The sequence below is a fragment of the Mauremys mutica genome, chromosome 1, assembly GCF_020497125.1.
Source record: "Mauremys mutica isolate MM-2020 ecotype Southern chromosome 1, ASM2049712v1, whole genome shotgun sequence".
Classification (NCBI taxonomy): Eukaryota; Metazoa; Chordata; order Testudines; family Geoemydidae; genus Mauremys; species Mauremys mutica.
In genome coordinates this window covers 138,271,835-138,289,836 of record NC_059072.1, presented here as the reverse complement: position 1 = coordinate 138,289,836, position 18,002 = coordinate 138,271,835, and the positions used below count along the sequence as shown (strand labels likewise).

General features: G+C 48.3%; 2 protein-coding genes across 3 annotated transcripts in view; one reads left to right on the top strand and one right to left on the bottom strand.

The window, feature by feature from the left end:
- LOC123355543 (alpha-2-macroglobulin-like) overlaps window positions 1-18,002 on the bottom strand; it is a 216,388-nt gene that overhangs the window by 93,522 nt on the left and 104,864 nt on the right. The gene's annotated exons all lie outside the window — the stretch shown is intronic.
- On the top strand, window positions 3,912-14,137 carry M6PR (mannose-6-phosphate receptor, cation dependent). 2 transcript variants are annotated; one of them, XM_044998218.1, is made up of 7 exons: window positions 3,912-4,168; window positions 8,947-9,120; window positions 9,703-9,872; window positions 9,959-10,068; window positions 10,517-10,647; window positions 11,220-11,346; window positions 12,036-14,137. In XM_044998218.1, exons 2-7 carry the CDS (start codon window positions 8,948-8,950, stop codon window positions 12,156-12,158), a joined length of 834 nt encoding a protein of 277 aa, XP_044854153.1. In that variant the 5' UTR covers window positions 3,912-4,168; window position 8,947; the 3' UTR covers window positions 12,159-14,137. The 2 variants fall into 2 exon arrangements, with proteins under 2 accessions (XP_044854153.1, XP_044854152.1); XM_044998217.1 differs by lacking the exon at window positions 3,912-4,168 and adding an exon at window positions 4,625-5,075.

The following is an 18,002-nucleotide window of genomic DNA, read 5'->3' as shown; positions in this document are numbered from 1 at the left end:
TTAAACAAGGACTGGACAAAGCTCTTGGAGAGCTGACTGTGGGGATCTGCATTGTTCCCCAGGGAATGACAAGATGTGACCCTATAAGAGGTAGTAAGAACCTTGCATCAGCCCAGAGAAAGATACTTCATTTGGAGATTTGGAGGAACAAGGTGGACAGTGATCAGTCACTGTTTCCTGGGGAGGCAGAGGGACATGGGTGTGAAGAGGAGCTTCCCCTTTTCTGTTCCTCTAGCCTTAGTTCAGCAGGGGACAATGTAAAAAGGGAGATTTTGAAACAAAAGAGACACTGCAAACATCTAATTGAAATATACACAGTACAATCCCCATCTCCCATGTAATGGACTTGAAACACAGCTGGAAAACATATCCAAAACCAAGGTGGTTTCCTACCAACTGAGTGAGACTTCACTGGCAGGTGGATATTTGAAGTTTCCTATGCAGCTTTGTTCAAACAGATTTATATCTAGGCATGTGGCATCAACAGTCCCAGGCACCAGGAATGTGTGTTTTAGCTGCATACACAGAAGCATCTTTTCTTGGGACAGTGAAGCGATAGCCCCTCTCTACATAGTTCTGATGAGATCCTACCTGGAATATTACGTTCAATGTTGGCACCTCATTATTAGATATTAGCAAACTGGGGGGAGTTCAGAGAAGAGCAACAAAAATGATCAGGGGACTGGAAGGAAGCAATTATAAGGAGAAATTAAGAGAGCTAAAATCAATATTAACTTAACCACAACTAAGGTGCAGACTTCATAACAGCCTGCAAATATCTGAAGGGTATAAACAACAAGAGGGGAGAGGAAACTATGAAAGGAAAAATATAAGATGAATCCCAGGAAAATCTTCCAGATAGTGAGATGTGCTGAGCTGTGGAATGGTCTCTCGGAAGAAGAGATGGAAGCTCTGTCACAGGGGGCTTTTAAAACTAGACTATAGAAAACACTGAAAAACTATAATATGCTACAATGAACAATCTTGCACTCACCCTTGGAAGACAGACAGAATGATCTACAGGATCTTTTCCCTCTCTCATATATGATTCATATATGCCAATAATTTATCTGTAACTTCATCTTTATTAATGTACATAGGCTTAAATTCTCCAGTCTATCGTCATGCAGTCAAGCTCAAGAAAGCTACAGATTTCGGGTGCCCAACCTGAGAATCCTACTAGGGGCCTTACTTTAAGAGATGCTGTGCTCTTTCAGCTCCCACTGATTTCCCATAGAGTTGTAAGTGCTCAGCACTTTTAAAAATCAAACCCAAGATGTCTCAAGCAGGACACCCAAAAATCAATGACCAGCTCTGAACATTTCTGCAATAGCTCGTGTAGATATCACATGACAAAGCCTTTGTTCTGGGATTCACCAGTTTCATTTGGCTTGCTTACCTCTATTTGTCACGACATTGTTGGCACAAACTGGCGGTGTAGGTGAAAACCGTACAGAAGTATAGATTATTTCTTCACTCATTTCAGCCACAGAGGTTTCTGCCCTGCTTACATCCATGCCAAGATGAGGTGTATGGCAAGGAGTTTGAATCAGGCTGTTGAGCGAAAGAGCTCAGAATAAGGCAAAACAGGAAACCTGAGGCTGCATTTAAAAAAAAAATGCAATCTGGCAGCCTCCACCTCCAGCTGTGTGAAAGAAGTTAATTCAAGGAAGGGAGGCAAGAGCCAATACACTGATACAGAGGGAGCACAAAGAAACAGATTATTATGATCGGTGTAATAAGCAGCAGTCACAGCACACCAACTGCCTAATCATTGCCAAGCACTTTGGAGGCAACATAGCCAAGATGAGTTTTAAGAGGAGATTTGAGGAGGACAAGGTGGTGGCTTTGCGGACTTTTATGGAGAGCTCTTTCCATGCATAAGGGGCAGCATGGAAGAAAGTGCAAAGGTGTTCTTGGAAAACTGACAATTTCAGCAAATGGGCAATGAAAGCTGGAATCACTGGCAGAACAGAGGCAATAGTCACATCTCAAAAGTGTATATGAGATGACAGATAAGAGTGAAGCTAGGCCATGAAGGCCTTTTAAAGGGAAGACAAGTAGTGTTTGATGCAGTGGAGATGGAGGAAGAGAGTGGAGGGATGCAGAGGAGGAAATGGTCAAAGTGACAAAACAACTAAATGATTTTTACAGAAGTGCTTAGAATGAACATAAGTGGAACAAAAAGTGGTTTCTCAAGACCAGAGAGGAGGAACTTGCAGTTGAGACATGAGATAAGGTGAAGTTTATCTATACAGTGGATCTTAAAGACATTAGTCAGGAAGAACCAGCAAGAAGTAGATACAGCTGGGATGTGAGTATCTAGACCAGTGGTTCTCAACCTATTTATCATTATGGGCCACATATGCTGTGTGGGGAGCCGGGCAGCAGCTGGCTGCCAGGACCCCAAGCCCTGCTGTGGAGTGGGCTGGGCGGCAGCCAGCTGCTGGGACCCTGAGCTCCACCCTGCAGGGCCAGTTGCAGCCAACAGCTTGGTACACGTCAGGGCAGCTGGGAGCCCAGATGCCAGAGCCCGCCACATTGCAGGGCAGCCGGGAACCCAGAGTCCACTGTGTGGCAGGGCAGCCTGCAGCCCACGGCCTTTAGCACACAGCTGATCTGAACCACAGCTGTGTGCTAACATGCAGCCTGCGGATTGAGAACTGCTGATCTAGACAGAGGACCGAGTCAAAGATGACACCCAGTTACAGGCTTTTGTGACAATGAGGATAGGTGGCATCATCCATTGTGAGTGAAAAAGGGGGGATACAGGTTTGAGGGGAAAAATTATGAACTTTCTTTTAGCCATGTTGAGCTTCAGCTGAGGCTGAACGTTCATGAGGCGACGTCAGACAGGCCTAGATTTTTAGATAGGACAGGAGACAAGAGACAGTGGAGAGGTAGATCTGTGAGCCATTAGTGTAGATAACATAGTTGATACTTATTAATTTAAATTTACAAATAACTATAAAGAGGCCTATCCAAGTCCCTTGGTGCCTTAACATTCACTAATACAATTCAAATCTCAGCAACATTAAAATGATCACATCAGCAGAAGCTTAGCCAGCAGAGAAGTGCCTTTCTTCACTATCTAAGAAGCATACCCTCAGCCCTCTCCAAAAACCTTATCAAACAGTGTCTTTTGCAGCATGCCTGGAAAATAATCAGATTCTGACTATTTCAGACCAAGAGGGGGAGGAGATCCCAGAGTCTCCAAGCCCTCACAGAGAGAGCACCCTGCCACCCACCCTTCTCTTTCCTAACTAGGGGGCTCCCCTGGGGTGCCTCCCTGTCTATAGCTGTGGCAGTAAGGCAGAGAGAGGGGCGATCCCTCAGGGAGGTTGGTCATACACCACCGAGGGCTTTATCCAGGGGCAGTCAGTTATTGTTTGTGACGGGCCACATTTCTTGGTCAAGGCATAATCAAGGGCCAGCCTCCAGAGAAACGTTTGCACACCACAATAATAGTAAGTGACTAGAAGGATTTTTTGGTGCATCACAAAGTGTCCGGTGGCCCTGATTTGCCCCCACTCGGCCTACTGGCTACCCCTGCGTCACACCCAAGCCCTGCGGCTCCGTGCAGAGGCCCGTGGGCAGGCAGCGCAGATCCCAAAGCACCGCTACGAGCTGGTCCCACCCCGGGCTCTCAGGTGCAGCCCGGGGGGGAGGGGGGGCAGAGGGGCGCGCGCCCCACCCCGAGGCTGGGCCGCGCGCTCCTGCCCAGGCGCAGGGATGAGGCGCGAGCCCGCGGCCCCTCGGAACCGCGCGGGTCACAGCGCGCAGCTCCCGGCCGCCCGCTGCTTCCCTGCGGGCCCCGCCCCCACAGCCAGCGACCCGCCGAGGGGCAGCGCGAGGGGGGCGGGGTCAGGAGCGGGGGGGACCCCGAGGAGCGTCACCGCTCGCGCCCCGGCAGCAACGGCCTGGGGCCGATCCCGGCGGGCGGCTACGAGCCCCGGGCAGGGGACGCCCGCCAGCCAGCGAAACCGGGGGGCGGGGGCCTGCCATGTCCCGGGGGCTCCCGCCATCCCGGCCGGGCCCGCTCAGAGCCGCCCCCCGCCCGGCTAGGGAGCCGCCCAGCGAGCCTCGGGCTCTCAGGACTACAACTCCCAGCAGGCACCGCGCCCGCCTTCCCTGGGGTAGCGGTGGGGGTGGGGAAATCAGATGACGGGTGAGTAGCGCGTGAGAGTCTCGTGAGCCGCCCTCGGGAGGGGGTCGGGGTGTGGCGATGTTAACCAGCCCTGCGCCGCCATTGGAAGAGACCATTTTGCGGGGTGGGTCTTCCCTCTGTGACTCTCATCGCTCATTGGGTCTTCTCATGTGCCAGTTTTTGAATTCCAGTCTTCATTGGAAGAGATGAAGACGTAGGCGGGGGCCTCCGTGGTTGTTCTCTCTGCCCATTGGACGAATAAGGGTAGAGAGGGTGGTTCTTGCTCTGGAATCGTCACCATTAATTGGATGAGGAGAGCCCTGGGGGCCAGACGCTTTCTATCCCCACCGCTCATTGGGCAAAAAGTACCCGTGGGCGAGTCACGTTTGGCCGCTCTCATATTCCATTGGGGGAAATGGGTCAGGGGCGGGGCCCGGAGCCTGTCCTTGTTGCCTAGCGTCAGCGCCCGCCCCTTGCCCACTTCCTGCTTCCGGATCACCGGGTGGGACTGAGGGAGGCCCTGGGCAGGCAGGTGGTGAGCGAGGCGGCAGTAGCGGTGGGGAGACCTTCCCCCACCGATACTCACGCCTGGGAAGGGGCTCCCGCTCCAGTTAACGAGGACCTAATTAGTCATTAATTTATGCATGATGATTATGCATGAGCTCTTGTTAATAATTCATTAGGCGGGTAAAGGCCGGACGGCACACGAGATTCCCCAGGGTAGGGGCACGGGGCACGTGGCGCGGGCAGATCACTGAGCTGGGCTGGCATAACTTGGGTGCGTGGGGCTGACCACGGGAGGTAGTGGCAGGGCACGTGGCCTCGTGGGTGGGTGGTGCAGGCACCGGTGGGTGGGTCTGTAACAACGGTGTGACGTGCAGCCTCGCAGATACTTCATGCCACACCTACCTCGCTGTCCTAGTGTCAGGTGAGTTTCTCCCTTTTCCCCAGTAATTTCTTTTCAGCATCTGTTAGCTGTCAGTGGTGGTATTATTGGGGGTGGTGAAAGCCTATGGGTGGGTGGATGTCAAGAGGATGGGCTGAGCAATTTATTGGGGGTGCAACAAGAGGCTGGCTTTGGGGATGATGTGTGGTTGGGGAATCCCAAGTGCTCTCAAGATGCCCTTTACAGTTTAGGCCAATTGAACCCTACTTTGTTACAGCTGGGAACTGGGATGTGGCTTCAGCAGCGCCATTGTCCTTAGTGGCCAATTTATCATTGGGGAGGTGACTACAAGGGCCGTGGGGTCTGCTGCTGTGTGAGAGTATTGCAAGGTACCCATTGCACAGGTTCCCATTCTGGGGGCTGAAAGGACTTGGCTGTCAGGCCATCTGTCCGCTCCTATATGAGGATATGGTGAATACTGAGGGAAGAAACACCCCCACGGTCTCCTGACTTGGGACGGAGGAAAGAGATGGAAGAAATTTGTAAAGGAGAAGGAACTAATGAGAGGACAAGGTCACTGAAGACTCCTAAATCCAGATATTGGATGGATCCTAACACATGTTGCAGTCCTTATCTAACAGAACTATCCAGTCACTGAAATGCAGCCATCTTTGGGGTAGCACACAGCAGCTTAATAGCCACATGGCAACAGAATACAACAATTTGAGTTTTGTGTCCAGAAAGCAGAATTCCAAATCTAGCTTAATCTTCAGGGGGTATCTAAGGAAAGGGGGTATAATCATCCACGTTGGAATTTGACCAGAACACTGTGGTTAGCTCCCCTTCTGTGGCAAAAAGATGTCATGTGATCTTTAATGACCATGAGTGGCTCTGGCTGTGGGCTTTACATCTCAGCAAAAGTGGAGACTAATTGTGCGGCCTGTTATAAAGCAGAAGGGGACACAGACAGGAAGTGAACAGTCTGGTGGGGATAGAGGAACTGGGTTAAATTTGAGTGTTTTGATAATGGAAACTGTCGCCTGTTCAAAATCAATCCTTGGGCCAAACTCGCCCCCACGGTGAGCCTGCTGCAGGCTGTAGTTACACTGGTTGTGAACCTGGCTTTTTATGGCTACGTTGTTGATACTGTGTCCTGCCTGAACTCTAGTTAAGGTCACTGGATTCTCTCTTCTAAATTTTCCCTCAGCAGTTTCAGTCCTCACTTCCTGTCCTGACCTCTTGTATAGCATTGCTTGGGTTCTGTTACATGGCTACTGTATCCATCCGATATGGCTGCATTTCAGATGTAGGAGGGGTCTCATATACATGCAATCTTCAAAGCATGTGGAGGTCTTTTCTGCATGAGGGATGCTAAAGTACCAGAAGGCGCCAGTATTTTTATATCACTTTCAGTTTGACAACCACATGAACTAAATATGTACAAAGCAGCCAGCCAGAAAGGTCTTTGCTACTGTTGAGAGAGAAGTGTGTTCTGAGCATGGGAGCCAGGAAGCCACGAGTTCTTATGCTGGTTCTGACTTGTTTGTGTGCCTTTGTAAGGGGCAAGTCGCAAGCTATTTGTGCCTCAGTTTCCTCTTCTATACAATAACCTCTTTAGATTTACTTGTCCACCATACACCCTGATCGAAGAAGTCTCACTATAGTTACAAGCTTTAGGGTATGTCCACACTAGAACTGGAGGTGTAATTTCCAGCTCCAGTAGACAAGCCCGTGCTAACTGTGATCGAGCTAGCATGCTAAAAGCAGAAGTGTAGCTGTGGCCGTGTGAGCGGCAGGAGGGGGTAGCCACACCAACTATGCTTCCTATCCAAGACCCTGGACACACCCTTGGGCAGCTAGCCACTCCCTCCTGCTCTCAGTACCACTCCAGTGTAGACAGTCCCTTAGTGGCAGACCTTGTAACTCTATGAAATCTTCAGTGTGGCTTTCACTATAACCCTCATGTAACTTCACTAGTCAGCAGTCTGGACCTTCCTTCTGTTAACTTCTTTGTGTTTTTGTAGCCCTAGCTTGATTTTTTATAAAATTTTGGATCAGTGTATTAATTGGTTTCTGTCAATATTAGAGTCTTCGCTGGGAGTTGTGGTTGGGAAGGGAAATCGACTGTGTGGCTGCTATTGAGTGACAAGGTCATTGTGTGTTTTTCTGAGCAATCAGCTCAATGTTTAAAGGATGTTTTATGATTAAGACACAGGACTGTTCAATATCTCCATTAATTATCTGGAGGATGGTGTGGACTGCACCCTCAGCAAGTTTGCAGATGACACTAAACTGGGAGGAGTGGTAGATATGCTGGAGGGTAGGGATAGGATACAGGGAGACCTAGACAAATTAGAGGATTGGGCCAGAAGAAATCTGATGAGGTTCAACAAGGACAAGTGCAGAGTCCTGCACTTAGGACCGAAGGATCCCATGCACTGCTACAGACTAGGGACTGAGTGGCTAGGCAGCAGTTCTGCAGAAAAGGACCTAGGGGTTACGGTGGACGAAAAGCTGAATATGAGTCAACAGTGTGCCCTTGTTGCCAAGAAGGCTAATGGCATTTTGGGTTGTATAAGTAGGGGCATTTCCAGCAGATTGAGGGACGTGATCATTCCCCTCTATTCGACATTGGTGAGGCCTCATCTGGAGTACTGTGTGCAGTTTGGGGCCCCACACTACAAGAAGGATGTGGAAAAATTGGAAAGAGCCCAGCGGAGGGCAACAAAAATGATGAGGGGGCTGGAGCACATGACTTATGAGGAGAGGCTGAGGGAACTGGGATTGTTCAGTCTGCAGAAGAGAAGAACGAGGGGGGATTTGATAGCTGCTTTCAAATACGTGAAAGGGGGTTCCAAAGAGGATGGATCTAAACTGTTCTCAGTGGTAGAAGATGACAGAACAAGGAGTAATGGTCTCAAGTTTCAGTGGGGGAGGTTTAGGTTGGATATTAGTGAAAACTTTTTCACTAGGAGGGTGGTGAAGAACTGGAATGGGTTACCTAGGGAGGTGGTAGAATCTCCTTCCTTAGAGATTTTTAAGGTCAGGCTTGACAAAGCCCTGGCTGGGATGATTTAGTTGGGGATTAGTCCAACCCCCTGCTCAAAGCAGGACCAGATGACCTCCTGAGGTCCCTTTCAACCCTGATATTCTATGATTCTCTGAGTGGAAACCTAGGCTTCTGGGTTGTATTCCCAGCTCAGCCATTGAAAATGTGACCTTACACTCAGCACCTCTGTGCCTCAGTTTCCCCATATATAAATCAGGGATGCCAGTCCTGACCTTGTGAAACTCAGTGCCTATAAAATACTTTCAAATCCTCAGTGGAAAGGAGCTAGGGAAGGGCAACATAAATTAGTACAATTATTAGGATTAAGGAGCTTGAAATAGACAAAGCCTGACTAATCCTAGTCTCTGTCCCCCACAAGCTCTTTACACAAGAGCTGCAAAGACAACTGATTAGACTGATACCAAGTCTGTCTCTGATGATAGATGCCCCTTTGGAGTGCAATAAATAGTGGCTTATGTCTGAAACTGACCCCGGTTTCCATAGCTGGCCGGTCTAGAGCATGTTGGGTTCTGTTCTGGCCAAGCGAGTGCCAGTTGATGCACTCAGCAGCAAGATCTTACTACCCCAATGTAACGTCAAGGAAGATTTGCAGATTGGGCCAGTGGTTTTGTGGGTCCCAAGCTGACCCTGGCTGTACCCAAGGCTGGGCTTTGGAGTCTCCTAAGGATCTCTGAGATGTTCCTGGGCTCAGCTCCTCCTCTTTGCAGCCATGAAGAAGTGGCCAGTCACTGTCTTTTTGACCTTGAGGTTTGTGTGTTGGGGTGGGAATGAGGTGTTTAAGTATTAATCCTTCTTGTACCTGTCTCTCTCTCTCTCTCTCTCTCTGCAATGGCACGTATGCAGAATGTTCCTGTCTCACTGTTGTACCTGTACTGCACTGCTTGTCCTTGTGGCCCTGGCCATGGTCGTGATGGCAGATCTGGAAGAGAAGCACTGCGACCTAGTAGGAGACCAGGGCAAAGAGTCGAAAAGAGAACAGGCCTTACTGAAGAAGCTGGAACCCCTGAGCTCCATGAGGTACCGTGCATGCAACCCTCTGGCCCACTGCAGGGACTGGGATCTGGATCCTGTCCGGGCAGTCCCAGATCACGAGAGAGTGAATGGCTCATAGGACATTGAAGAGTGGGACACTGGTTCTAACTAACCTGGGTGAGACAAATTTGATGGATCTTGTTCTGTTTCCTGGTGGGAAGGAGCCCACATCACAGAATTGCCAGCACAATCTGCACTAATGGGCTCCTTTCATGGCAGTCTTGGCTGTCACTCTGAGGACTGAATGGGCCACAGTGACAGGATTCCCTTTTCCCTATAGAGGTGGATGCCTCCTGGCACAAGAGTGCGATGGTAAGGGAGGAGCTTGCATTGCTGCTGTCCATGCTCTACCTCCTCTGGGGTCAACAGAGGAGCTCAGTTTCCAGAGGTCCCACCAGTGGAGAGGTAGGGAGCAAGTGAGCTTACCTGCAAGGCAAGGCCTAGCTTAAGCTGTAAGTGGGCCTTAGAAATGGATACAGTGTGGCGAGGCATTTCTGAATGTTAAAGATCGAATAACCTGTGTGGGATTCATAAAGCAGCCGTCTGTTATCTGTCCCCTCTGCGCAGCTTTGACAGCAACGTGACTTCAAGCCCAGAGGAGAGGTACACCTACAAGTTCAGGGTGTGCAGAGAGGTCAACAGCTCTCTATCCCAATCAGGCCTGGTACAGATCAATTTAAACGACCAAAAGCAAACAGTGGTGGGAAGAATCAATGAGACACACGTCTTCAATGGAAGTAAGACTCCCCTCAACCCTTCTCTCCAGCTCTGCCATCCCACCTTGCTCCTGAACTGCAGCCCTCTTTGTTTTTTCCCTTGGTAGGTGACTGGATCATGCTGATTTATAAGGGGGGGGATTCGTATGGCAGCCACTGCCATGGTGAGAAGAGGAAGGCCATGATAATGATCTCTTGCAACCGGAAGACTCTATCAGTGAGTGGCGTGGGGGGACTGTGGGGCCAGGTATAGAGGCTGAAGATGAGTGCGTGGCTGTGAGGCAGGAGTGAATCTGAGAAAGATTGTAGGAGGGTGTCGCTGTGGGTGAGGAGGCTGTGGAGCAACCAGAGGGTTTTACTTGTTTTGTGTAGTGGGTGTTAGGTCTTTCCACCAGTAATGGTTGTGCTGCCTTTTGACTGGCTTAGCAGGCAGCTAATAGGAGATGGTATGTTGTTTGTTCTAGAAATGGCTGAAATGGGACAGTTTGGGGGGAGAGCTCTGGAGGGGTCAGGCTAGGGTAAGCTGGGAGCCTCTGCATGTGTGTGTGAGAATTCTGGAGTCGGGGCATTACTGGAACCTTTGGCAAAGCTGGGAGCCTCTGTGCAAGTAGGGGGACTTATTTGTGTCTAGCCTGCCATATGTTTCCCCTTCCCCACCCAACCAGAGCGGCTTTACCTTGCTATCAGAAGAGAGGGAAAAGGAGCAGGACTGTTTGTACCTCTTTGAGATGGACAGCAGCTTGGCCTGCCCACCCGAGGACTCCCACCTCAGCATTGGGTCCATCCTGCTCATCACGTGAGTTACTGTAGGAGCCTGTCCGTTAGGGCTCCAGTTCCAGGCCTCTGTACCTGTTAGGAACATAGCACGTGACATACCAGAACAGATCACTGGCCCATCTTGCATGTCCGTGGCCAGTGCTTGCTATAACTCTGCCCTGGTGTAAGGCTTTTCATCCAGTGATCTACAAGAGCTTGACAAGAATTAAGCCTCAGAATACCCCATGTGAGAGATGAAAATGTTACCCTTTCTCCTGATTTACAAATGGAAAAATTGAGGCACAGAGAGAATAAACTTGCTCCAGATCGCACAGCAAGTCAGTAGCAGAGCTGGGAATAGAATCCAGGAGTTCTAACTCCCAGTCCCCTGTGCTAAGCATGAGACAGCACTTCCTGTAGGCAATGCTGGGGATGGGTTTATGCTGATCGACATCTCTGGTATCTTTTCTGCAGATGCAGCTGCTATTTATGGTCCCATTTTCTGAATGGTACTGAGCTGCTGGCTCCAATCCCAGTTGGAGGCAGACAGTTAGCTGGGGAGAGGTTGCCTTCAGCTTCCTCTCACACTCTTGTTTCAACATTCTCCTACAGGTTTGCTTCGCTGGTTGCAGTCTATATCATTGGGGGATTCCTCTACCAGCGCCTGGTGGTGGGAGCAAAGGGCATGGAGCAGTTCCCACATATTACCTTCTGGCAGGATCTCGGCAACCTGATGGCGGTTAGTGAAAATCAGTGCAGATCGGCAATCCAGCCCCGCTGGAAGGCAAAAGAAAAGGGCAACTGCCCCACACTTAGGGCCTATCATTTTTGTCAGATTGCACAAGCTTTATGCTCAGGGTGACTGTTCTTGGATGCGAGACCTCCCAAAGAGAACTCTGGTGCAGCAGAAAGCCGATGACTCATTTGAGGGGAGCATTCTCCCCTTTCAGTCACTGCTGGCCTTACTGTGCCACCATGGTGCTAATGCTGGGGAAGGTACCATCCTGCAACAGCCGTGTAAACCAGAGGCCCTGCCCAGGCACAGCCACTCTTTTCACATGGTGCTTTTCACATAGGAAGAGAGCAACCTCAGTGGCTGGCCAAATTCCAACAGGGAAAAGTTCCACTCGGCCTCCCTAAAATTCACTCCCAGCAGTCCTAGTCAGAGAGATTATTCTCCACTTACTGACCTACTATAATGTTGCCTGGTGCTATAAATCAGCTACCATGTTCCACCCAAGAAGTGATTGGTTTCAGGATTACAAGCATTGTGTATTTACTCTTTGTAAAGAGTTCTGGGATCTCTCAAATACTTCAGTGAGAGGTGCAATAGGAGAACAGAACAGGAGAAACATGAGAGGGGCTGCTATTGTTTAGCTTAATCTGTTGCATGTGGTCTGATCCCAGTACAATAACTTGTTTCTGCAGGATGGTTGTGATTTCGTCTGCCGGTCTAAGCCCCAGAATGCCCCAGCTGCATACCGTGGTGTGGGTGATGACCAACTGGGGGAGGAGTCAGAAGAACGGGATGACCATTTGCTACCAATGTGATCAGGCATTAGACATCAGTTCCTTTTCTCTTTCCATCTTCCCTCCTGCCACTCACTTAACCAGGTGTTACCTAACCACTTCTCTTTTCATGCTCTACTCTTCTGGTTTTCTTTAAACGATTTGCTTCTTCTACAGCTGGTGTCATCCCCCTGCTATCCTAGAATCCTCTATTTCAGAGCAGCACTGGCCCCAGGGGTATGTCCTCTGAATGTAATGCTGTGATTGTCTTATGCAGAGTGCTATGCAGCTGGGAAGAATGGTATTTGCCCAGAGTTCTGTGTGGCTATGAGATGGCAAAAGTGCTTATCCTGCATTCAGTGCCTGGCAGGCTTGGGAGTCCCCTCAATGAGATCTAGGGAGAAACCCTGGGTGGACATGGGGTGTGGGAATCCTGATGTAGAAACAGCTAGGATTAGGGGGAGCATTTCTGTGTCTTTAAGGTTTATTCAATCTGTGAAACACTGGATTTGTTTTCAATTATTTAAATACACTTTCTGCTTTTTTCGCTTCTGTGCTGTGACACAAGCAAAGCATTCACTGCCCGCCTTCTCCCTCTGCCCAGTGTAATCATAGCAGGGATCTCTCCCCTCTAGCCAGATCCTTAGCGGAGCAGGAGCAGGCAATAGCCACTTGGAAGTCTTTCCTTTTCCTGATGGTAGCCTGAATTGAACAGTGCAGGCAGTCTCTTTTAGTTACCGCAAAGGGCCATCGCCAAATAACCTCGATTTCACTAAACAGGGAAGGGGTGGTGGTGGTGGGGCTGAAGAACTAATAGGGGCCAGGAAGATTTCCTGACTTTTTCCTATTGAAAGGGGTCAAGGGAAATAGTGTCTCTCTTTAAACCTCCTTCTTGGTTGCTGAGAAGCTAAATATAATGACATGCTGCTAAGCAAGAACCTGAAAGTGAAACTGACTTCCAGAGCGAAGGCAAGAGCCTAAAGACAGCAGAGTCACTTGATTTCTGTTACAAGGTTTCCCTAAGTAGAGATGTTACTGCTAGCACAGTCTGGGGAATTTTTAAGATTGTGATCCTGAGTATGTCCTTCTGGGAAATGATGGTGTAAGTTAGTACAGTAATTACTTGGCTGTGAAATAGTCTAGATTTTACTTTAAAAGGGGAACACATTTAAGAGAGTGCTGCTGTATCAAATGCTGACACCAGGGTAACTGTCTCCAGTCATTACATTAAAAAGCAATGTAATGTGGAAGCAAGGCCAGGCCCTGTGCTGTTCCAATGAGCAGGTGGACTGGTGCTGTGGCACTGCCCCCTAGTGGGTGAGCTGTCAGATTCACTCTTTCAGAGCCATAGGGATGGAACAGGTCAGCTCTGCCTGAAGGTTGTTTCCATCCCTGCTCAGTTGTGCCACTAGGATGGTGCTTCTGTGCCCCCCTGCTGGTTGGGGAAATCAGAGCTGCAGTTTTCTGGGGCACTGGAGCTGCTCCCATTAGAAGACCAGGAGCTCCAGATGACCATTATAGGACTCATTAAGTCAGTGGAATATTCAGGCACTTTGATTTTTGTTTTTGTGGGGGTGGGAGGGGTAACCTTTGTTAGTGAATAATAAGCCAGTCTCCTTCCCCAGGGGAGTGGCTGGTAGAGCTATCTAGTAGAGGACACAGTTGAACCACTTGAGGGAAGAGGATATATTTTTGTAGGGTGAAAAAACAGACTGCAAAGAGCAGGATGAGGCTTGTGCTCCCTATTCTCTGGAAGGGAGGCCTGCCCAGTAGGAAGTGGGCAGGGGAGGTGGGGTTTGAGGGGCAGAAAGCAGGGTTTTTTTGTTTTTTGGCTGGGCTTGGAGCAGGCAAATGTAATTCCTACTTTCTTTGGCTTTTATTACTTTCACTAAATCTTTTCACAAGATGGGGAAATAGGAAGTCACTGAAATTTTGTTACTGTTTTTCATGGTGGTGTTTAAATAAAATGCACATTTTTTTGTACAAAAACACAACTTTAAAAATAAAATGACCCAAAAATACCCCTAAGCTCTTTATTGGTGCTTTTGAAATGATGGGCGCGGACGTGAGTGTGAACAGACCAGCTAGCGAGAGCAAAACCAACCCCCCTCCTGTAATGTTGTAAATTTAAGGTTAGAGAGTTTGTATTATGGACCTTAAACATGATATAAATGGTCTAGCTTGAATCTTTCCAGCACAGGCCTCACTTTTCAACTACTTATCCATGGAGCTGGGAAGGGGCTATAACTTGACTATTCCGGGGGGCTTGGAAATTACCTGCTTTCCTGGCTGCTTGAGATCCTAGACTCTCATTGCCTGTAGTGGGTGCTACAAAAACATGGCTAGCATAGGGGCCTTCTATTAATCCAAGAGCAGCTTTCTGCCAAGGGAGTGACTTTCTCACTCAAGTCCCTTCTGTTTCAGCTAAGGCCAAGCTGCTGCCTGTATAGATTGCTCGGACCAGGCACCATCCCCTTAACTGGAACCCATGGCTGCCAGAGTCCAGTGCTCTGCCTCCTAGTTCGGTCTAAGCCGATCCCCTTACAGCTTGAATTGGAGAGATGTGCATGCCATGCAGTATATTGGCACCTCTCATCCCTGCCACGTGCTCCAGAATCTAAGCTGTCCAAAAAAACCCCCATAAACTCTATGGTTTGGAAGAAAGCCGTGAATGGCAGGTAACCAATGCCATGTTGCATGCTTCAATTTGCAGAGAGCATGCAACAGTAGCTGAGAAGTGGGAACTGTCCAGTTCTTACCAGCGAGGTGTTCATTTATGTACCCCATGATGATACTGGAGATGTCTACTATTTTTTGCTCGAAGAGAGAGAGGATCCTATTATTGTTGCTTCCTAATGACAGTTCATTTTGATGCTTGCCGGAGGGGAAGGAGAAAAAAATTTGGTATCTCCTCCTCAAACAAGAGTGGAATGCAACAGAGCATGTGAGTGCATTTGAACCCTACTGAAGGCTTTCACTTTGACCCCTGGGGAAGGTGGCTCCTCTGAAGATCGCTAAGCAGAGGAGGCTAGAAACACGTCACTTCCCCTCACTGCCAAACAAGGCAAGATGGGCCTGTCTGTCACCATTAGTTGCTGGTGAATTTTATCACAAATCTAGAACTTGTTAAATGCTGTCTCATTTTGCCTTCAACACCAGTCAGCCAATGGCACAAGCCAGCAAACAGAGCTGTAAGCAGGGGAGTTTGGGGGAAGGGAGTGTGTGGTGTTTGGGGTTTTTTTCCTTGACAGGACTTTAGGTGGGAAGGCTATGACAGAGGCAGCAGTGGTAGTAACTCAAGCAATGGAAGAGACAATGAAGACGACCAGATATGGAAGCTATGGGATGTACGTAATCCTGGAGCAAATACCTGAAAAGAGCTTCATTTGTATAAAGTGCCACTTGATAGAGCTGATGGAAGAGAAGATCTGAGGTTTGGAGATGCAGCTGGGAAATATGGCTGAGTTTCGAAGAGGATTTGAGCAGATGATGGAGCAAAGGCAAGAGGAGGCTGAAGGGAAAGTTAAGACTTGCAGATGCAAGCTGGACTGAAGAACTCTGAGGCAAGACTGTTGGGTGAGGAAAGTGGCCAGTGGAAGCATGTGACTATGGGAACCAGGCAGAAGAAAAGACTGACTTGTGAAGAAGAAATAGAGCTCAGGAAGAGGTTTCCTGAGCTGGAAAATGAAGAAGAGGCACAGCGGGCTGTAACTGAAGGAGGGAGGACAAGGAAGAAAAGTGGCTAGTCTTATTAGAAGAGGGGAAGAGCCAATGGAGATACCCAGAGTTCAGAGCCTCAGGAGGATGCAGGATGACTAGCGGAAGATTGCAAGGGAGAATAAAAGACCAGAGGACTTTCAGCCAGAAAGAACAGGAGGAAAGCTAGATAATTGCACCAACACCAGGAAAAGGCAGGTCTACATGATTGGTGACACTCTACTAAGAAGGACAGGCCTGTCACCAGAGCTGATCTGGAGAACAGAAGGGTGTGCTGTCTGCCAGGAGCTAAGATACAGGCTGTGCACCTGAACCTGAGGAGGATCCTAATGGGAGCAGGAAAGAATCCACTGATTGTCCTTTGTGTGGGAACAAATGATGCAGCTAGATTCACACTGAAACTTATCAAGAGAGACTGTGCCAGGCTGGGGAAGATGCTTATGGAAATGGATGCTCCAAATGATCATCAGTGGGATTCTGACCCTCTCTAGCGGAGGAGAGTGAAGGCGAGATAAGATTATGATGATCAGCAGATGGCTCAGGCAATGGTGCTATAAGGAGGGCTTTGGGATGTTTGACCACAGGAAGGCAGCCTTGGACAGAGGACTGTTCTCATGACTCCACATGAGTAGGGAGGGAAATGACTTCTAGGACAGAGGTTGGCACAACTGATTTAAAAAAAGAGTTTTAAACTAGGAACTCGGGAGACTGTGGGGAGATGCTCATGGAATCTCCATTCCTGATTTTAACATTGAGAGGGAAGAAAATCATGTAAGAAAGGATACTGCAATGGCTAACAGGAACAGCAGTGGGTAGGAGAATGAACATTAAGGAGAAGGACAGTGCAGATATCAGTCAGATAAGCAATACCAGCAGTATAATGACTGATCCAATCAGGCAAGGAATGTGGGTGAAGCCAAGCAGCAACAATTAAGATGTTTATATACCAATGCAAGGAGCCTGGGTAACAAAATGGAGAAACTAGAGCTACTGGTGCAGAAGTGAAAACCAGATATAAGGAAAACAGAAACATGGTGAAATAATAGTTGTGACTGGAGTGCAGGGATTGAAGGGTATGTGCTCTTCAGGAAAGACAGAAATAAAGGCTAGGGTGATGGAGTAGTATTGTATATTAATGATGAGGTAGACTGCAAAGAAATTAGAAATGATGGAATGGATAAGACACAGTCTGTTTGGACCAAAATCACTTTGGGGAAGAAAGCTACTAGAGGGTCCCCTGGTAGAGTGCTTGGGGTAGGCTATAGCTCACCAGGATCCAATTTGGATATGGACAGAGACCTCTTTAATGTTTTTAATGAAATAAATACTATTGGGAATTGTGTGATTATGGGAGACTTTAACTTCCCAGATATAGATTGGAGAACAAGTGCCACTAATAATAGTAGGGCCCAGATTTTCCTGGATATGATAGCTGACATTTCTGTACTGAAGTCGCTGAACCAACAAGAGGGGCTTTTACATTTGGTGTTGGAAAGCAGTGAGGACCTCATTGAAGAACTGGTTGTAGAAGACAACCTTCATTTGAATAATCATGAGCTAATTCAGTTTAAACTCAATGGGAGGATAAACAAAAATAGGTCTGCAACTAGGGTCCTTGATAACAAAAGGGCTACCTTTTAAAAAATTAAGGGAATTAATTAGGGAAGTGGACTGGACAACTCAAGAATCTGAATGGTGGAGGAGGCTTGGAATTACTTTAAGTCAAAGTTGCAAAAAAACTGTCTGAAGCCTGCATCCCAAAGGGAGAAACTTCATAGGGAAGGGTTGCAGACCAAGGTGGATGAACAAGGATATCAAACAGGTGATTAAGAAAGCAGAAAGCCTACAAGGACTGCAAGATAGGATAGATCAGCAAGGAAAGCTACCTCTTGGAGGTTAGAAAGCGTAGAGATAAAATGAGAACTGCCAAAAGCCAAGCAGAGTTGGACCTTGCAAAGGGAATTAAAACCAGTAGTAGAATGTTCTATAGCCATATAAATAAAAAGAAAACAAGGAAAGAAGTGGAACCACTAAGCACTGAGGATGGAGTGGAGATTAAAGATAATCTAGGCATGGCCCAACACCTAAACAAATACTTTGCTTCAGTTTTTAATGAAGAACTATGGGGTAGTAGCACAGTGACTAATGGGAATGAGGATACAGGGGTAG